Consider the following 22,255-nt stretch of genomic DNA (forward strand, 5'->3'; position numbering starts at 1 on the left):
CCTCTCATGGGGAATATTTTGCACTTTGATGTATAAAAGTTTTAGTGTATTCGTTTAAATTGAGGTTTGGACTTAGATCTGAATTCAAACCCTGTCTTCTGCTTTACTAATGATATGACTTTAGACAAATATTTATTTCTTGTGGAGATAACCTTATCTACTTCACAAGGTGATTGTTGATATTAAATGGGATGGTGCACATGAATTACCTAGTGAGTAGCAAGTCTCCAAACATAAAAGCTACTGCATATTGCTCCTACTGCTACCAATACTACCAAGTTTTCAGCCAAAAGAACAAATCTTTATTGATGAAATTTCAGCTATCAATATCAGCTAAGGGATCTATTTGTAAAAGCAGACAGTACTTTTCGAGGTGCTTGGGTGGCTCAGTGGGTTAAGCCTCTGCTTCTCTACCTACCTGAGATCTCTCTCTCTCTCTCTCTCTCTTGAATAAATAAATAAAATCTTAAAAAAAAAGCAGATGGTACTTTTTCCAGTGGTTATAAAATTGTGTGTGTGGCTACCTATTAGTTTCACTGGGACCTGTCCCATTCCTTTTTCCCCTCTGCTGACTTGGCTTTTGTAGCATCTCTGTGCCACCCACACCTACCTTTGGTAAGGCCCCTTCTCTCTTTTGTGCTTAGAGAGACCAATGAAACATAAAAGCAAGTGCAAGTCAGTATATACCACCATAGACACCAGTATTGAAATGGTCATCACCTAGTGTAATTGACACCCTCGCCCCTGCATTACTATTGTTGTACAGATGAGGTGAACTAGGGCCCAGGAAAGAGATAAGACTTATCCAAGGTTGTAGATTGAGACAGTTGCAGTGCTAGGCTTGGAGCCCAATGTTCTTTATCTTCCCCTTAACTTGTGTCTGCAAAGACAAGTACTGTAGATAATCCAGGCTGTGGATCAGAGGTGGGAAGAGAATGCTTTGGGCCTAGAGCTGCCTGGTGTAGGTGGGGAAGGCTTCCTGGAAGAAGTACAGTCAGCACTTGCTTCCTCTTGAAAGTTGGCTGATTTGCATTTATGTGTTTGCCCCTTGGTAAGCATTGCTCTTTGACTATGTTTTTTGTCTTCATAAGCTGGTTGGGAGCCAGGGCCTAGTTATTTTTTGTTTATTTCAGTATTCTCCCTTCCTTCCCACCAATATCTAAGTTGCTCAGATTCTTAGAACCCTAGTTCCTTCTTCTGTGGTTGAACAATATACCTGTCCCATGCTCTGCTAAGCTCAGAGCCAGACAACTAACTTGCCTCTTTTGATCTCATCCTAGATCAATGTGCGTGTGACCACCATGGACGCAGAGCTGGAGTTTGCCATTCAGCCCAACACCACCGGCAAACAGCTGTTTGACCAGGTAAGGGATGGACTATTTGTTTCTTAGTCTCTTCTACCTCTCCCAGTAATTCCCTCCACAATGCCCACTTCTTGGGAATCTTTTCTCCTACATGCTCCTCTAAGATAATTCCAAACAAAGGCTGACCCTTGCCTTAATAACAAAGGAGGCAGAGTTTAACTTTGGCAACCCGCACCTCAGATGGCTCCAATTAATCCTATCCTTGGTCCTGAACATGGTAGAAAAGAGAAGCAAGCAGAGTGTGACTCTGTTACATGCTCTAAAAATATTAACACATGGAACCTTCCTCTCAACTCTGAAAGATGCAAGTGATCTCTTCCCCATTTTAATAATGAGACTCAGAAATAAAATAACTTAGTGTATCTATACAATATCTGGCTGGGATTTCAATGCTGCATTCTAGTCACTGTACCCCATGACCTCTGTCACTTTTTTGTTTTCTTCCTAGTAGAAGGAAACAAACTTATTCTCTCTGAGGTATTGTCCTCTATGTGCATTTCCTTCAGAAGAATATTGGGACTTAGGACACCACTGGGAGTGCTAAATGCATTATGAGGGTACTTCACACCTTGCACTCATGCCATGGAAATAATGCTGATGTGTCATTCCCATCTCCAATGCAAGGGATATCCCTTCATGGGGAGTCACTATTATCAGAAGGGATATGCTATATATAATCTAATACCTGGGTTGGGGGGGCCACAGAATCTTTCAGCATTCAAAGACTTTCCAGGGGCCAAGGGAACGTGCTGTCTGTGACAAGCAAAATGGGGTTTGCATCCTTTCAGGTGGGTCATTATCCTGTTTGCCTACCAGTTTCTGGTAAATGGGGGTCTGATATTGACTAGGATATGTTACCTTGTTGGATTTTCTAGGCCTTCTTTATCCTTTGCCCTCTGAGAACTTACCAGAGCTGTGGAGGGAAAGGAAGAAAGGCTCCTTTGGCCTCTTCTTAGACTCCTTCCCAGACCCCTTGTTCTACACATTACCCTTCTCAAGCCAAATTATTCCATTCCCTGCCTTCAACACTGGGGCTTTGTTCATTTTCATTGGAGGGAGGTAACTGTGGAGGGAGGGTGAGGAAGGCATCATTTAGAACCTAGGGCAGAAAAATTCTTGAACAAAGAGGCTTATTAACTTCAAAAAGCCACAAGCATGGTAATTCTTTGTTTGTGTTGGTTTGATTTGTGTACTGTGGGTGTTGTTCTGTATGAAGCTCAGATGGTAGGGAGCCCTGGACAGATGGTATGCTAGTTGTGAAAGCAACTACTTCCCAAACAAAACCTTTGAGAGACTCTGAAGCTTTCATACTGGCTGGAGAGAGGAAAGGGAGAAAACCAGTGAGTTCATGACTTCTCATCTGGAAGATCAGTGTTGTTTTGAGAAATACCATTTATTGAGCACTTAATATGAACTAGCCTTGGCTAGGTGCTTTAATCCTTGCAAAGATCTTGCCTCTGACAAGTAAAAGAACATATTCTAGGTTATGTAAGTTATACTATGTTATAACTTAGTAAGTTATAATATATATAAGTTAGTAAGTTATAATATGGAGTTTCAAATACAACTCTGCAAAACTATAGTTTTCCCACTGTAATATTCTGCCTGGGTAAATGAGGCTGTTTGGGTCTAGAAGACTTAAGAGAAGATGTGTTTTCTGTCTTGATATTTCTGAGGGGCTGTCATAGGAAGGAGGGAGCAGTAATGTTCTGTGAGGTAAGTTGGGGAAGATCTGGGACTCCATGGGTGAAAAAGGGAAAAAGATTTGAACTCAAACAAGGAGTTGACAATCTGGCACTCTCAGGGCCAAGTCAGATCTGGATGGGAATCCACAGAGGTATGTGTTCACATGCTGTTGGGGAATACTATCTTTTGCCTCTCTCTAACTTAATGAGTGAGTCATAAGAGAAGAAGTTCGTTCTTACTGGCCTTTGAGATCCATTATTCAGGGAGGCCCTCCTGGTGGAATTGGGGCCTAGGAGGAAGGAGCTGGACTCCTTGGAAGGAATAGACAAAAGCTCTGGGCCCACCCTGGAACTCTGGCTAATGACCAGAGAGGAAGCTGACTGGAAAGGAAGCACCCTCTTTGGCATTAGTAATAAATAACAAGCAACAATGGGAAGTCATAGCTTGAGGACACACAAGACCTGGTGGGAAAGGGAAATGTGGCCTACAGTTTCTCCGTTTAACTTTTTGAGTGTGTGCACAACTAGGGAATGGAGAGAACATGTTTTGCTACAGCAGTAGTGCACTTACCACCACTTCTAAAGCCTGAGGTTCTTCAGAGGGCTCTTGGTTACCTAGGTGCCACTAAGGGGCAGTGTGACCACATGAGTTACATTTTTGAGAACCACTTGCCTGGCTCCACCCCCACCAGGGGCGCTGACTCTACCTGCCTCTTGCCTTCAAGATAATGAACTCCGCAAGAAAGGTGAAATCTCAGAGCAACCATTCATTCATTTGTTCACTGACTGATTCACTGTTGACTGAAGGTCTACTGTGTCTCAGGAAAAATCTCTATAGACTGTTAAATACCATCTCTGTCCTGTCTGTACCTATAGAAGGAGAGACAAGTAAATGCAATACCGCTCTCTTCCCACATGGAATAAAACACCCTTGAAGTTCAGGTTGTGTATAGAAGTGATGTATAGGGGCGCCTGGGTGGCTCAGTGGGTTAAAACCTCTGCCTTCAGCTCAGGTCATGATCTCAGGGTCCCTGAGATTGAGCCCCACATGGGGCTCTCTGCTCAGTGGGGAGCCTGCTTCCCCCCCCTCCGCCTACTTGTGATATCTGTCTGTCAAATAAATAAATAAAATCTTTAAAAAAAAAAGAAGTGATGTACAGTGTTTAAAGTCTGGGATTTAGTGTCAGCCTTGGGCTCAAATTCTGTCCTACTTAGCTGTGTGATCTTGGATGTCTCATTTAGCCTCTTGGGACTTAAATCTTCTTAGTGAAATGGTAATCAAACTAATTTCAGAGATTTTGTGGTCTTATTTAATCCTCAAATAAGTAAAGTGTCTCGTGTATAGGAGACACTCAAATGTTTGTTGTTCTTATTAAGGGCTAAATAGGTAGTAGAAATTGCCCTGGAGGTACGGATAAGGGAGCCATTAAATCAGGAAGCTTTTCTGGCTTGGTAAAGTCTTTATGATTTGTGGATTCTGCATTGAAGACAATAACCTTTCTTCTTTTTCTTCCATTTTTATTCTATAAAATAATTAACATCTATTATTATAATAGTAATAACTCTATCTTAGGTGAAGGATTGAGTCTTACAGGGGGAAAAGGTCTATTTAAGGTTAGATAGCTAGGAAGTGGTATAGTGGCTTGAATCGAGGCATATATAATTTGTGGTTTTCCCAAAACCTTTTGTCAGCTGTGTCCTCAGTGACCTCTCTTCTCTTTGCCTGCTCCTATTCTGAGTGGAGGAAATTTGTCTCTAAACTTAGAATCCTAGCTGAGTTTGTTCTGTGCTATAGATCAGGTGGCCACTCGAACACAGGCAGTGTGGAGTAGCAGAAACAGGGTTGGTGGCAACCCCTACCAGAACTTTCCAGTTCTACATTGATTTGCTTTCAGGTAGGTAATTGATGCAGCTGCTGCCAAGCCTGTAATGGGGTCTCAGTGGGCCTCAGGTGTTTGGGCACTGATGGAGTTTGCACGTAATTTTTCACAGTTTTCCTTTTGAGGCTCCAGCCTTGCTTTCCAGTCCTGCTCTGGACTTCTGAAGTGGCTCATTTCCTCACTAGTTGGTTCACTCAGATGCATGGGGGATTCTGCATGGGCTCTGGAACTGACCTAATTGCCCCTTCCCTCCATAAACCTCAGATATAGGCCACCTTCACATGCAGAAGAGAGACAAAAGAGGGTTCTTTGTTACATTCAGATGCTCCTAGTAATTAGTGAGGATTTTCTCAGAGGCAAATCCCTTCCCCTCACTGGACCTCAGTTTTCTAGTTTATGCTGCTTGGACCCTATAATGCTTCACAGTCTGTCATGAGGGTTTGTGTTGTGTGGCTCAATAGAATTCACAGCCAGTGTCTTAAAAAACTGAAGTCCTAGTTCCTATATGTGTATATTGCAGATTTTAGGAGGTACAGAGAGCTGTGGGATGAATTTGATTTAGTATCTTTTTTTAAAGATTTTATTTGTTTGTCAGAGAGAGAGAGAGAGAGAGAGGAAGTGCACAAGCAGGGGGAGTTGTAGACAGAGGGAGAAGCAGGCTCCCTGCTGAGCAAGGAGCCCAATGTGGGACTCTATCCCAAGACCCTAGGATCATGACCTGAACTGAAGACAGATGCTTAAGTGACTGAGCCACCCAGGTGTCCCTTGATTTAGTATCTTGGAGCATCACTTTTACTTATAGATGTTATCTTTTTAAAACATTGGGGTACATAGGTGTCTCAGTTGGTTGAGTGTCCAACTGTTGTCCCTCCAAACTCCATCAGTGCCCAAACACCTGAGGCCCACTGAGACCCCATTACAGGCTTGGGAGCAGCTGCATCAATCACCTACCTGAAAGCAAATCAATGTACAACTGGAAAGTTCTGGTAGGGGTTGCCACCAACCCTATTTCTGGTTTGTGGGACTCAGCCCACCTGGGGTTCCACACTTAGCCACGAGTCTGCTTGAGGATTCTCTCCCTGTGCCTCTCCCCCAACTCATGCATGCATGTGTACTCTTTCTCTTGAATAAATAAATAAATCTTAAAAAATAAAAAAAATAGATATTTAAGGAGTAGAATGTAAAATGTGTGCATGTAATTAAGATTAAACCTGAGGCTTCAAAGAAATTCTGGCTTTAGCTATCTACTTATATCCCGCTATCCTTTGTGTCCTCTGGGGTATATGCATTTATTATGTTCTGCTGCTTATGGATTCTTTCATAGAAGCTTTGAAAAGTGCTGGCTCATCTCAGTAAGTTGGCAGTCTGGGGTCAAAGGGAGCCAAGAAAGAATATATATAAAATTTATATGTGTGTGTGTGTGTTTGTGTGTGTACACACACACACATATAAATTTATTATTTAGTTAGTTAGTTAGTTAGTTCTCAGAATGGAATGGGAAGGACTAGTCACTACAGCCATAAATGTTGTTTCTGGAACAGGACCTAGAAAATAAGATTTCTCTTTTCTCTGGGGTGGAAGTCTCAGCTGGAAGCAAAGCTGGAAGCAAGCAAAGCTTGGCCTCATTTCCAAGTAGAGACGAGAGTTGCCTGATCAAATGATTCTCAGTACCCTGTGGACCTTAATTGGAGATTTCCTTATAGCTTGGAGTCCAGGGGTCATCTGTTATATCCTTTTTTCTTTTTCAGTCTCAATTCTGACTTTAGATCATATTTCCTTCCCTCCACATCCTTATTTCCTCACTTTGGGACTTCGTGGACGCTGAGAGAGATCGCTCATTTCTCCAAAACCCTGAAGCCTAAGGACATGGAAAATTTATATGCATCTGATTTCTTTATGTTCATAATGGAAGAGGCAGAGCTCAGAGAGATTAAATTTGCTACTGATCCTGATTTTTTTTTTTTAATTTCACTTTAACTGTTATTTGTCCAACCGCTCCTCAGAGATACTCCACATCCTGGAACGATTTTAGGTCCTGTGATCTTCCTCTCATTATAAACCTACTCATCCTTCTAGTGAAATGGACAGTATGGTGCAAAAAGAGGCTAAGGAGCCCATTCTTGGGACATCTAGGACTGATTATGTAGTCTATCTGCCTTAGTCCATTTTAATTCTGGGATCTCCAAACCTCTACAATTGGTACAGGCAGAGGCCAGTTGCTCCCCTAGCAATTCTATTCTGAGTCTGCCATCCCATGACTTAGGGTCCTGGCCCTAATGGTCCATCTTCAGCATCTTCAGTGTCTCTTTCTCACCTGCGGCTGAATTACTTCTTCCGCACCAATTGCATCTGGTCGCTATTCTTCTAAAACCCTGTGGAAAATCTTTAGAACTGTTAGTTAGGCTCTGCCTTAGGTCTAGGATGAGATAAGAGGTGCTTTAAATAAAACGTATCTTTTTCTAATACCTTCCCCCTCTATCCTCTCCAAAAATCCAAATGAAAACAAAACAAAACGGGACACATGGGTGGCTCAGTTGTTAAGCATCTGCCTTCGGCTCAGGTCATGATCCCAGGACCCTGGGACCCAGGACCCTGGGATTGAGCCCCTGCTCCCCGGACTCCCTGATCAGCAGGAACCCTGCTTCTCCTTCTCCCACTTCGCCTGCTTGTATTCCCTCTCTCTAGCTGTGTCTCTGTCAAATATATTAAAAAAAAAAACACAATATCACATTTCAACATGAGCATTTTGTGTTCTCCATCTAAAACTTATAGACAATTCATACTGCCTATTAACTTAGACTCAGGGATTCACCTTGCCATTGAATCCTGGAAGTATTTTGATCTTTCCTTAACACTGCCCACACACAAATTATCTTTTAAAAACATGTTCCTAATTACTCAAGTCAGCAAGAGGTATGTGGGAAATAGGACTGTATTTCTTATTTTCTTTTCTTTTGTTTCATTTGAACTGGTAAATCTTATTTATTTATTTATTTATTTTTAAAATTTAATTTCTTTTCAGTGTAACAGAATTCATTGTTTATGCACCACACCTAGTGCTCCATGCAATACGTGCCCTCCAAAATACCCACCATCAGGATCCCCCGCTCTCCCACCCCCCGCCCCCCGCCCCTTCAAAACCCTCAGATTGTTTTTCAGAGTCCATGGTCTCTCATGGTTCATCACCCCCTCCAGTGTCCCTCAACTCCCTTCTCCTCTTCATCTCCCCATGTCCTCCATGTTATTTCTTATGCTCCACAAAGAAGCGAAACCATATGATAATTGACTCTCTCTGCTTGACTTATTTCACTCAGCATAATCTCTTCCAGTCCTCTCCATGTTGATACAAAAGTTGGGGATTCATCCTTTCTGATGGAGGCATAATACTCCATAGGTATATGGACCACATCTTCCTTATCCATTTATCCGGTGAAGGACATCTTGGTTCTTTCCACAGTTTGGCGACTGTGGCCATTGCTGCTATGAACATTGGAGTACAGATGGCCCATCGTTTCACTACATCTGTATCTTTGGGGTAAATACCCAGTAGTGCAATTGCAGGGTCATAGGGAAGCTCTATTTTTAATTTATTTCCTTTTTTCTTTTTTTATATATTTTATTTTATTTTTTTCAGTGTTTCAAGATTCATTGTTTATACACTATGCTCACTGCTCCATGCAATATGTGCCCTCCTTAATACCCACCACCAGGCTCACCCATCCCCTCACCCCTTCATTTCCAAAACCCTCAGTTTGTTTCTCAGCGTCCACTGTCTCTCGTGCTTTGTCTCCCCCTCCAATTTCCCCCAAGTCACTTTTCCTCTACTTCTCCTAATGTCCTCCATGTTATTCCTTATGGTCCACAAGTAAGTCAAAATGATAATTGACTCTCTGTTTGATGTATTTCATTCAGCATAGTCTCCTCCAATCCCATCCATGTTGACACAAAAGTTGAGTATTCATCCTTTCTGATGGATGCATAATATTCCATTGTGTATATGGACTATATCTTCTTTATCCATTCATCAGCTGAAGGCCATCTTGGCTCTTTCCATAGAACTTTATATATTATACCCTTCCTTTTTTTAAAATTTTTTATTTCTTTTCAGCGTAACAGAATTCATTGTTTTTGCACACCCAGTGCTTCATGCAATCCGTGCCCTCCCAAATACCCACCACCTGGTTCCCCCAACCTCCCACCCCCAACCCCTACAAAATCCTCAGGTTGTTTTTCAGAGTACATAGTCTCGCATGGTTCACCTCCCCTTCCAATTTCCCTCAACTCCCTTCTCCTCTCCATCTCCACTTGTCCTGCATGTTATTTGTTATGCTGCACAAATAAGTGAAACCATATGATAATTGACTCTCTCTGCTTGACTTATTTCACTCAGCATAATCTCTTCCAGTCCCGTCCATGTTGCTACAAAGGTTGGGGATTCATCCTTTCTGATGGAGGCATAATACTCCATAGGTATATGGACCACATCTTCCTTATCCATTTATCCGGTGAAGGGCATCTTGGTTCTTTCCACAGTTTGGCGACTGTGGCCATTGCTGCTATAAACATTGGAGTAGAGATGGCCCTTCTTTTTTTTTTTTTTTAAAGATTTTATTTATTTATTTGACATAGAGAAATCACAAGTAGATGGAGAGGCAGGCAGAGAGAGAGAGAGGGAAGCAGGCTCTCTGCCGAGCAGAGAGCCCGATGCGGGACCCGATCTCAGGACCCTGAGATCATGACCTGAGCCGAAGGCAGCGGCTTAAACCACTGAGCCACCCAGGCGCCCCAAGAGATGGCCCTTCTTTTCACTACATCTGTATCTTTGGGGTAAATACCCAGGAGTGCAATTGTAGGGTCATAGGGAAGCTCTATTTTTAATTTCTTGAGGAATCTCCACACTGTTCTCCAAAGGGGCTGCACCAACATGCATTCCCACCAACAGTGTAAGAGGGTTCCCCTTTCTCCACATCCTCTCCAACACATGTTGTTTCCTGTCTTGCTAATTTTGGCCATTCTAACTGGTGTGAGGTGGTATCTCAACGTGGTTTTAATTTGAATCTCCCTGATGGCTAGTGATGATGAACATATTTTCATGTGTCTGATAGCCATTTGTATGTCTTCATTGGAGAAGTGTCTGTTCATATCTTCTGCCCATTTTTTAATATGATTGTCTGTTTTGTGTGTGTTGAGTTTGAGGAGTTCTTTATAGATCCTGGATATCAACCTTTTGTCTGTACTGTCATTTGCAAATATCTTCTCCCATTCCGTGGGTTGCCTCTTTGTTTTCTTGACCGTTTCTTTTGCTGTGCAGAAGCTTTTGATCTTGATGAAGTCTCAAAAGTTTATTTTCGCTTTTGTTTCCTTCACCTTTGGAGACCTATCTTGAAAGAAGTTGCTGTGGCTGATCCCGAAGTGGTTACTGCCTATGTTCGCCTCTAGGATTCTGATGGATTCCTGTCTCACATGGAGGTCTTTTATCCATTTTGAGTTTATCTTTGTGTATAGCATAAGAGAATGGTCAAATTTCATTTTTCTACATATAGCTGTCCAGTTTTCCCAGCACCATTTATTGAAGAGACTGTCTTTTTTTTCACTGTATATTTTTTTCCTGTTTTGTCAAAGATTATTTGACCATATCTGGGCTCTCTACTCTGTTCCACTGGTATGTGTGTCTGTTTTTATGCCAGTACCACGCTGTCTTGATGATCACAGCTTTGTAGTAAAGCTTGAAATCAGGTAACATGATGCCGCCAGTTTTGTTTTTGTTTTTCTACATTTCCTTAGCAATTCGGGGGTCTCTTCTGATTCCATACAAACCTTAGGATTATTTGCTCCAGCTCTTTGAAGAATACTGGTGAAATTTTGATCGGCATGGCATTACAAGTGTCTGAAAAACAATCTGAGGGGTTTGAAGGGGTGGGGGGTAGGAGGTCGGGGTACCAGGTGGTGGGTATTATAGAGGGCACCGATTGCATGGAGCACTGGGTGTGGTGCAAAAATAATGAATACTGTTATGCTGAAAATAAATAAAAAATAAATTTTAAAAAAGTGTCGATTGCTCTAGGCAGTATAGACATTTTATCAATGTTTATTCTTCCGATCCAAGAGCATGGAATGGTCTTACATCTTTTTGTGTCTTCTTCAGTTTCTTTCATGAGCATTCTGTAGTTCCTTGAGTACAGATCCTTTACCTCTTTGGTTAGGTTTATTCCCAGGAATCTTATGGTTCTTGGTGCTATATAGTAAATGGAATCGATTCCCTAAATTCCCTTTCTGTATTTTCACTGTTAGTGTATAAGAAAGCCACTGTTTTCTGAACATTGACTTTGTATCTTGCCACGTTACTGAATTTCTGTAAGTTCTAGTAGTTTGGGGGTGAAGTCTTGGGTTTTCCATATAAAGAATATTGTCATCTGTGAAGAGAGAGAGTTTGACTTCTTCATTGCCAATTTGGATACCTTTTATATCTCTTTGTTGTCTTATTGCTGTTGCTAGGACTTCTAATACTATGTTGAACAAGAGTGGTAAGAGTGGGCATCCTTGTGTTCTTGATCTCAACGGGAAGGCTGCGAGCTTTTTCCCATTGAGGATGATATTTGCTGTGGGTCTTTCATAGATAGATTTTATGAAGTTCAGGAATGTTCCCTCTATCCCTATACTTTGAAGCGTTTTAATCAGGAACGGATGCTGGATTTTGTCAAATGCTTTTTCTGCATCATTTGAGAGGACCTTGTGGTTCTTCTCTCTTCTCTTATTGATTTGTTCTATCACATTGATTGCTTTGCAGTTGTTGAACCATCCTTATAGCCCAGGGATGAATCCCACCTGGTCATGGTGGATAATCTTTTTAATGTGCTGTTGGATCCTGTTTTCTAGGATCTTGTTGAGAATCTTAGCATCCATATTCATCAGTGATATTGGTCTGAGATTTTCCTTTTTGGTGAGGTCTTTGCCTGGTTTGGGGATCAGGGTATAGCTGGCTTCATAAAAAGAGTCTGGAGGTTTTCCTTCTGCTTCAATTTTTTGAAACAGCTTCAGGAGAATAGGTGTTATTTCTTCTTTGAAGGTTTGGTAGAATTCCCCAGGGAATCAGTCAGGTCCTGGGCTCTTGCTTTTTGGGAGGTTTTTGATCACTGCTTCAGTCTCGTTACTAGATATCCGTCTATTCAGGTTGTCAATTTCTTCCTGGTTCGATTTTGAGAGTTTAGAGTATTCCAGGAATGTATCCATTTAGCTTATTGGCATATAACTGTTGATAATAATCTCTGATGATTGTTTCTACTTCCTTGGTGTTAGTTGTGATCTCTCCCTTTTCATTCATAATTTTATGAATTTGGGCCTTCTCTCTTTTCTTTGGATTAGTGTGGCCAATGGTTTATTGATCTTATTGATTTTTTTCAAAAAAACCAGCTTCTAGTTTCATTGGTACGTTCTACTGTATCTCTGGTTTCTACCTCATTGATCTCTGCTCTAATCGTGATTATTTCCCTTCTTATGTGTGGAGTTGTTTTGATTTGTTGTTGGTTCTCCAGCTCTTTAAGGTGTAGAGACAGCTGTTGTATTCTGGCTTTTTCGATTTTTTGAGGGAGGCTTGGGTGGCTACGTATCTCCCCCTTAGGACCGCCTTTGCTGTATCCCATAGGTTTTGGACCAAAGTGTCTTGTTTCTCATTGGTTTCGATGAATTGTTTAAGTTCTTCTTTGATCTCCTGGTTGATGCAAGCATTCTTAAGCAAGGTGGTCTTTAGCTTCCAGGTGTTTGAGTTCCTTCCAAACTTTTCCTTGTGATTGAGCTCCAGTTTCAAAGGATTGTGATCTGAGAATATTCAAGGAATACTGTCAGTCTTTTTGTAAGGTTGAGTCCTGATTTGTGACCCAGTATGTGGTCTATTCTGGAGATGGTTCGGTGTGCACTTGAGAAGAATGAGTATTCTGTTGTTTTAAGATGGAATGTTCTGTATATATCTATGAGGTCCATCTGTTACAATGTGTCATTCAATGCTCTTGTTTCTTTATTGATTTTCTGCTTGGATGATCTGTCTATTACTGAGAGAGGCATGTTTAGATCTCCTATTATTAATATATTCATATCAATATGACTCTTTATCTTGATTAACAGTTTTCTTCTGTAATTCGCTGCTCCCATATTGGGGGCGTAGATATTTACAATTGTTAGATTGTCTTGGTGGATAATCTCCTTAAGAATTATGTAGTGTCCTTCTGTATCTCTGACTACAGTTTTTAGTTTAAAATCTAATTTATCTGATATGAGAATCGCTGCCCCAGCCTTCTTTTGAGGCCCATTGGCATGAAAGATGCTTCCCCATCCCTTCACTTTCAATCTGGGTGTATCTTTAGGTTCAAAATGTGTCTCTTGTAGACAGCATATGGATGGGTCCTGTTGTTTTATCCAATCTGCAACCTTGTGTCCTTTTATGGGCACATTTAGGCCATTCACTGAGAGTGATTATTGATAGATACGTTTTTATTGACATCATGTTACCTTTGAGGTCTTTCTGTAGATTGTCTCCATATTTCTGTTCAGTAATATTTTTAGGATTTTTTCTCTTTTATAGAACCCCCCCTTAATATTTCCTGCAGTGTTGGCTTGGTGGTTGCACAATCTTTTAAGCCTTGCCAGTCTTGGAAACTCTTTATCTCGCCATCGATTTTGAATGTCAGTCTTGCTGGATAAAGTATTCTTGGCTGCATGTTCTTCTCACTTAGTGCCCTGAATATATCTTGCCAGCCCTTTCTGGCTTGCCAGGTCTCTGTGGACAGGTCTAAGGTTATTCTGATGGGTTTCTTCTGTACATAAGGAGCTTCTTTGTCCTGGCTGCTTTCAAGATAGTCTGCCTGCAATTATAATTCTTCATTCTTACTATTAGGTGTCTCAAGGACATTGATAATCTATAATCTTGGGGGGAAACTGTTCTGCCTCTAGTACATGAACGCTTGTTCCTTTCGTGAGATTGGGAAAATTTTCATGGACAACTTGTTCCACTATATCTTCTAGACTTCTTTCTTTCTCCTCCCCTTCAGGGATTCCAATAATTCTGACGTTGGAACTTTTCATGGCATCATTTATTTCCCTGATTCTGTTTTCGTGGCTTCTAAGCTCTTTGTTCCAGGATTGCTCCTCATCATTTCTCTCTTATCTGTTTGTCCTCCAGATCACTAATTCTGTCTTCTGTCTCAGTTACCCTAGCTTTGAGAGAATTTAGATTAGATTGGAATTCATTGAGAGAATTTTGAACATCATCCCTAGTGGCTTTCAGTTCTGCCCTAATCAATTCCGTTTGGTCATCCATGGCTTTCTCCAACCTAGATATTGCCTGGGTAATTGTTAGCCTGAATTCCCTTTCTGACATATTGTCTATGTCGATAGCCATTAGCTCTGTTGAAGAAGGCCATCCTCTGTATTTTTCTTCTGTTGGGCATTCCTCCTCCTAGTCATTTTGGTGAGAGATGACTGAACGGATGTAGCTGGATGTATCAACTGTGGTGCAGTCAAGGTGCACCCTAGGACTCTTCTGAGAAATCAGGATTCCCCACCCAAATGAGAGAAAAAAGAAAAGAAAAAGAAAAAAAAAGAGAGAGAGACAGGAAAAAAAGGGAAGATAAAAGAGAAGGCTCAGCTCGAATGGTCCCCAAGGTAAGATTTATGAAGTATACAAACAAAAGCAGACAAACAAAAAGACTGACAAAAGTATATGACAAGAGAAATATATATTATATATATATATATATATATACCAAAAAAAGGGAAAGAACCCCAAGTATAAGATTTATATACTATCAGGACAAACACAAAAAGACAGAAACACGGGTGGAAGAAAAAGTTGGAACAGTGGTTATAAATTCTCAGTGTGTGCGAGGAAGTTTATTTTGATTCTTCCTGGATGTATCTTGATATCTTTGTTAAAGGACTCAACTTTCCTAAGATAAAGGGGGATTAAAAATTGGTTTACCTATAGCTGTAGCATTGATTGGGGAAAGGGGGTTACCTTGAAGTTTAACTCTATATGAATATTAGAAAATAAAAATTAAAAAAAATTAAAAAGAATAAACTAGACTAAACTAAACTAAAATTTAAAAAAAATTAAAAAATAGAAAAGCCAGAGAAAAACACAGGTGCATGTATCAAAAAGTGAAGGTTAGAAGGTCATTATGGAATTTGATGTACTGGACATCTCACTGTGATTGTAAATAGCTTAAAAAATTATGTATATTTAAAAAAATGAACCAAAATAGTGGGAACGAGTTAAAAATAAAAGTTGTATCTATGAAGCAGTGGTGGTTGTTCTCTTGTCATCTTTTTTTTTTTTTTCTTTTCTGGTTGGTTTTCTGGGGGAGGGGCCTGCCACATGGGTTTTCAGTGAATGATGTTCCCTTAGTTAAGTCCTCCCATCCCCCTCAAGGGGGTGGGGTCTGAGGAAACCGGTTTTTCAGGCTTTTGTTCTCTGGAGGTTTTTATGTTTGTTTGTTCTTTTTTTTTCCTCTAGCCTTTACAGCTTTGATGGTTTTGGGAGGTTTAGAGGAAAGAAAACTGCACCCTGACCTCCCCCTCAGAGAGAAGCCTCAGTCTGCTCCCCTGTGGTGCTGCAGAGCTGCTGGCAGAGCAGGTTCTGACTCATGGTCCCTGGGGATGCAGGATCTCCTGCTTGCACCCAAAACCACGGCAGCGGTGGCTGTCTGGGCAGCTCCAAATCGCCAGAGAGGTTCCAAGCAGCAATGGCACACTGAGATTTTCCCACTTGCCCAGGTTGGGAGTGCCTGGTCTTTCTGGTCCGAGAGCACCGGGCTGGCACCTGCACACACCTCTCTCAGGGAGGGTGTGGGGCGCATGCATCTCAGGCTCTGATAGCAGGGCGTGGCGTTCTGCCATCTGGCGAGGCTCCCAGTCCCTCACAGGAGCCAGACCCCATGTGTTCTTGGGCACGCTGGCGGCTCAGGGACCAAGACCTGGTTTCTCCGCCGCACTCTCTCTGGCTCAGCCCCAGGGGAGGCTGTCCTGGGTCCGGGGACTTAAGCCCCTGTCCCTAACCACCCTGATTCCCACAATTTCCCCCCGTGATTCCTTGCTCTTTTTGAGTGCTTTCAACCAGACTCCAAGTTAATGCTTGTCCCCAGATGCAGGGCACTCTCGTATTGGGGTATTACTTTCCAATGGGTCGCCTCTGGTGGTTCCCTCCCCCTTCTGTTTATCTTCCGATATCAGTCCAACATTCCCACTCCGCTTTACCTGCCCACTGGCGTCTTCTGCCCCTGTAGAGATTCAGACGTGTATAATTCTGATCTCAGGCTGATTTCATGGGTGATCGGAGTTCTTTGGTAGGTAATCAGCTCACTTTAGGATACAGGTCGAAACGGCGCCTCCTCCTACTTCCCTGCCATCTTGTCTCCCCCAATTTCATTCTTTTTGATGGTTGAGTAAAAATTGAGTAAAATTCCATTATATGTACACACACACACACACACACACACACACACACACCCCACATCTTCTCTATTGACTCATCAGTCAGTGGACATTTGGGTTCTTTCCATAGTTTGGCTATTTTGGCAATGCTGCTATAAACATCAGGGCACATGTACCCCTTTGAATCTGTATTTTTTATACTTTGGGTAAATACCTAAGTAAAATTGCTGGATTGTAGTGTAGTTTCATTTTTAACTTTTTGAGGAATCTCTATACTTTTCTCCAGAGTGAGTACATTGGTTTGCATTACATTCCCACCAACAGTGCAAGAGGATTCCCCTTTTTCCACATCCTTGCCAACACCTATTGTTTCTTTGTTGTTAATTTTAACCATTCTGACCAGTGTTAAGTGGTATCTCATTGTGGTTTGGATTTGTATTTCTCTGTTGATAAGTGATGTTGAACACCTTTTCATGTGTCAGTAAGCCATCTGGATGGAAAGGTATCTAGTCATGTCTTCTAGGCAGGTTGCCTCTTAAGCCTTTGTTTATTCATGTATAAAATAGAGATAATAGCTATCTCAGGGTTGTTCAGTGTTCAATACCTGTTACATAATAGGTACTTAATAGATATGAGCTACTTTTTCCTTGGGGCCTCTGAAGCTCTAGATTGTAAGCTTCAGGAATGACTATGGGGTCTGGGTTTGGGTGCATAGTAGAAACTTTGTAGATATAGTGGAGGAGTGTATGTGTGTGTGTGCACATGTGTGTGCATGTGTTGAGGGAAGATATAATTTATTGATAAGGAAGGACATTAGCAATATTGGGTCCTCCTTTCCTATTTCTATATCCAGGTAAATTCCTTCAGCTCACTCCCCTACCTCCCTTGCCTACCCCCGAAGAAAATTAAAAAAAAAAAAAAAGAAAGAAAACCATCAGCACAACCTCATTAGGTTATGAGTCAGCTTTATTGCCTCCCATCTCCAGTGGTGGGCATGCTGGGGTTCAGCTGTCAGCCAGAACCATTAACATTGCTAATGTCAGGGACTGGAAAACAATCTCCATCTGCTGGCTGGCCTCCCTTTCCTACTACCCACTGCTTAGCCAAGAGGCCTAGAACACCAGGGGCCACTTCGCTACTATACTGAGGTACTCACCCTGTTTCTACCCTCTTTCCCATTCTCAACCTGTGCTATTGGTAAAGGTAATCATGACTAGCCTCTAATCAAGGCTGGGAAGAAGCATCTCAATACCCAGACACAGCACATCATTGGATTAATGGATACCACAATACCTGCTATGTCTCCCTGAACATTCTTTCTTAGGGCATTGTAAATGGGACTGGGAACAGTGTGGACATATTTCTAGTTGCTAAAGATAAAAGAGTAACCCAAGAGAAGAAGATAAAGGAATTAAGCCAACACTCTCTATTTCCAGCCTTTTAATTCATCCGGAGAGTAGAAAGGCACATGACATAATAGAGAGAAGAAGTGGCAGTCAACACTGGATTTGAAAAACTCATGGGTTTGGAGTCAAACAGACCTGACTCTTCTACTCACTAACTGAACCTTCACTTCTTGGAAACTTAGTTTCACTATCAATAAAATGGGCCTAGTTGTAAATGTATCACAGAGCTATTGTGAAAATCAAAGGGGATAATGAATATAGTTATTGGTATGTGGTAGTGCTCCTAAGTGATAGACCTGTTCTCTACCTCAACAAAAGTACTTTGTGTAGAGAGATCCTGACATCATTTCTTGACTACTGCCCAAGTGTATTTCCTTGCCAGACCCTGGACACCTTATGTCTTTTGAAGTCAGGGACCATCTTAGTTTCAGTTTTGTGTCCTCCGTACATTCAAGCAATGTTTTTCTTTTCTTTTCTAGGTGGTGAAAACTATTGGCCTGAGGGAAGTTTGGTTTTTTGGTCTGCAATACCAGGATACTAAAAATTTCTCCACTTGGCTGAAACTCAATAAGAAGGTAACTTCTTACCCAGTTGTTGAGTTTGTAATTCATTCCTCCATCATATCTTATATTCAAGTGGGTAACATGTGGTAGCTGGCAAATCCAGGGCTGTGCTTTTCACTGGGTGGTCTATTGATCTGAATAAAGACAGAAGACTCAGCCAAGGTAGAACTCCTGCTCTGTCTCCACTTTGACTTCTAACAGTGAGAATGGCCTTTGTCCAAGGAGGAAGAGACCCTTCCCTTTTTCCTTGGAGCTCTGTTTTAAATTTTGACTTGTCTTATACCATAATCATTAATGGATTTTCAAGAGGAGATTGGCATCCTATTTTTTCTTTCCAAACTCAAGGGCTTTAGGAGGTTTGTTAAAAGGAGAATAACAGACTGGAGAAAAAAAAATATATGTGTTTATAAAGTTTTTTCAGGTACTTATTTAAATTCCAGCTAGTTAGCATACAGTGCAATATTATTTTCAGGTGTAATATTTTGTGATTCATTGCTTACATACAACACCTGGTGCTCATCACAAGTGCCTTCCTTTATACCCATCACCTATTTATAACCCATTCTTTCTTGATTTTCTATCTCAGTTCAACTCCAGATGAGATGGTTTGAGTAGAAGTCCATTCAGGCTCTTCACCTCCAAGCAGTGTCTCTGCAGGAGCATGTCAGTCCTCCATCTCAATATCCTCAAACTTCCTAACTTTGTTGTTGGAGGTTTCCAGTGTCTTGTGTTATCTGATTCTGATTGTGTCTAGGGGATAAGTGCCTCACCTTCACCTGGCAGAATCTTGTTTCCCCAAGGAGTGGAGACTTTTGCTGAACAAATGTGTTGCTGTTAAGAGCCAATTTCAGGCTTTAAAAGATAGTCTAGTTTTGTTCTCTTGTCTAGCCAATTTCTAAGCCTCAATGATACATAATAGGTTTTACTTTGCTAATTTATGGTATGGGGGGGTGCTTAAAAGAGGAGCTTTCTTAAGCCTAACCTCAAAATTTAGGGGCAGTTGGTATATTGCCAGATGTTGGTGGCTTGAAGGCTTATGAGCATCAGTGGGTCGAAGGTCATTTCAGGAAGGAATCCCCAAAAATAAGCAATTATGGGCATGGAGTTGGGTCCCCAGTGAAAAAAATGTCTCTTTTCTGAATTAACCAGAACAGTTGCCACCTGGCTCTTCAGGATTACCCAAATTGATGACTTTTCAGTGTCTCTCCCCACCCTACAGGCAAAGACCATTTTTTTAAGAGCTGTAACCCCTTGCTGCCCCCAGGTGACTGCCCAGGATGTGCGGAAGGAAAGTCCTCTGCTCTTCAAGTTCCGAGCCAAGTTCTATCCTGAGGATGTATCTGAGGAATTGATCCAGGACATCACACAGCGCCTGTTCTTCCTGCAAGTGAAGGAGGGCATTCTCAATGATGATATTTACTGCCCACCAGAGACTGCTGTGCTACTGGCCTCCTATGCTGTCCAGTCTAAGTATGGTGACTTCAATAAGGAAGTCCACAAGTCTGGCTACTTAGCTGGGGACAAGTTGCTGCCGCAGAGGTGAGGTGGTGCCCTTGGTCATCTGCCCTTGCATGGAGGTCTGTGGCTGACCAGACCCTGTTATACAGGGACTGCTAGATCTGTTCTGTTCTACTAGGGTCTCTCTGAAGATCATGTTATGCATACTGGTTTTTATTTTGCTAATTAATGGTGTTGGGGGAGTGTTAAAAGAGGAGCTTTCTTAAGCCTAACCTCAAAATTTGTGGGCAGTTAGTATAAGAGACACATATTTGCATATGGCACCATGCCCTTTTGTTTCTCTGTCAAAACAAAAAGATTTTTTCCTTCTCTTCTTTTGCCTGATTGCAGAATTGTATTGCTCTGGAAACAGGTGCTTATATAGATTACCAAAGACAGATTGACTCCTTCTACCCCAGTTCCATTTTTTTTCAATCCTTTTCACTGATTTAGACCTCTTGTATCAGAGGTTCACAGGAGGGACAGAGAAATACCCAAGCCAGGGATGTGGGGGGAGCTCCAACTGTATTTTAATATCAATAACCAGTGCAGGGAGCTTTCTGCTTTTATAAACTTCAAAGCTGAATGCTCTCAAATACACATTATTTTTGTTTTAGCATCACAACAACACACAAAATGAATAAGGCAGGCATTATCTTTATTTCCTGGCTAAGGAAATAGAGCAGAGTGCTCACTCTGACTTGCCAGACCTCCTACAGCTCATTTGAGGCAGAACCAGACCTGGGACCCTAGTCTTTTGAATTTTTAACCCTGGTTTTTTTCCTACTGCTTCCAGTGGCCATTTTCCTAAGCTTGTGGATGGAAGAAAAAGTTCTTCATTCTGGGAGCCTCAGTCCCATTGGAGCTGTGGCATATGCACAACTTACCTGAAAGTATTAGGGAGTCACTGCTTTGATGTCTGAGATGGCATATTTAAAACAAGTCTTGTTTATGATCTAGTAGATCTTGTTTATGATCTAGTAGATCCAGTAGATCTAGTTAAGCCTCTTTCTTCTAAAGTCATTTGGGCTGAGTTCTCTGTACTGGAGCTATATGCTGTAATCTCATCCCTGAGCAATTTTCTCATAAACAAAAACTATTTGTTCCATAAGGATCTAGGAGAGAGTGTCATGCCTCCTCCATGAGGCCCATCTCTACTCTTAACCCCTCAAGTCAGCACAGAGTCTTGATACATTCCTGCCCTACTTGGAAATCACAGCATATTATTGGATTTTCTGGTTAAAACTACAAAGGAAGGTGTTAACATTGTCTTTCTTTTCCACCCATTCTTGTATTTCTCCTACCTCTCAGGCAGTTCCCTATGTCTGATTAATACCTCCTGCTACAATTTCAGTCTACTTCCAGTATGATCTTAGTGGGCTGACTCCATATCTTTTTTGCATCAATCCCTCAGAAAGTTAAGTGGGCTTCCCTTTACTTGCTTTACTCCTGCATTTGGGTTTTGTGCTTGAATCTACTATCTGTTGTCTTTCTAGGGTCCTAGAGCAGCATAAACTCAACAAGGACCAGTGGGAGGAGCGGATTCAGGTGTGGCATGAGGAGCACCGGGGCATGCTCAGGTAATACCACCCTAGCAACTATGAGTATTACTGCTTTTGTAGGGAGAATGAGAGTAGGTTTTGGTCCAAAGAGATAAAGGACTAGGGGCACTGGAGGATGCTGGGGAGAAAGGGATAGGAATGCAACTTATAGGGGAAATTAGAGATAAAAGGCAAATAAAGATCATTATGAAACTGTATTTTTTTTAATGATGGCCCAAACAGTTTTGACCACAAAGAAACTGAAGGGACCTCAGGATCCCTAGGGAGCTTCTAGAGTACTAGGGCCCCCTCCACAAGAAAGAAATGGTCAAGGAGATCTCTAAACATGGCAGATCTTTTGGTGTTGTCTAGTTGAGGAATGAATCTTATCATTTTGCCATCATCACACCATCTGGGTTCTGCTAAGAACGTAAGGTACTTCAATGCTGCTAACATGCCAGAGGCCGGCAAGGGTCGGCCCACCCTTGTTACCCTTGGGAACCTCAGATCCTAGGCTCCTGTCAGCAGGTTTTGTTTGACAATGTCATGTTGTGCTCTAATTTCCATCATCTGCTCACCTTCTATCCCCTTTCCCTCCCCTAATGGCAAGATTCTTGTCAGAAGTGCAGAGCATATAGGCTATCTCCCTGGGTCTGATTCACAGGGTCCCCTCTATAATCCCCCCAAATCTTTTATTTAGGGAGGATGCTGTTCTAGAATATCTGAAGATTGCCCAGGACCTGGAGATGTATGGTGTGAACTACTTCAGCATCAAGAACAAGAAAGGCTCAGAATTGTGGCTGGGAGTGGATGCCCTAGGTCTCAACATCTATGAGCAGAATGACAGGTATAACTTAGATTTCTCTTAGTTTATTTGGGCCACTCTGACACCTAGTAC

General features: G+C 41.8%; 1 protein-coding gene across 1 annotated transcript in view; it reads left to right on the forward strand.

The window, feature by feature from the left end:
* Window positions 1–22,255, forward strand: part of MSN (moesin) — a 78,749-nt gene that overhangs the window by 43,944 nt on the left and 12,550 nt on the right. The window contains exons 2-6 of the mRNA XM_032329644.1: window positions 1,281–1,364; window positions 18,236–18,331; window positions 19,584–19,858; window positions 21,313–21,396; window positions 22,058–22,204. Coding sequence (XP_032185535.1) covers window positions 1,281–1,364; window positions 18,236–18,331; window positions 19,584–19,858; window positions 21,313–21,396; window positions 22,058–22,204 — 686 coding nt within the window. The remainder of the gene's footprint in view (window positions 1–1,280; window positions 1,365–18,235; window positions 18,332–19,583; window positions 19,859–21,312; window positions 21,397–22,057; window positions 22,205–22,255) is intronic.

The sequence above is a fragment of the Mustela erminea genome, chromosome X (assembly GCF_009829155.1).
Source record: "Mustela erminea isolate mMusErm1 chromosome X, mMusErm1.Pri, whole genome shotgun sequence".
Taxonomy (NCBI): domain Eukaryota; kingdom Metazoa; phylum Chordata; class Mammalia; order Carnivora; family Mustelidae; genus Mustela; species Mustela erminea.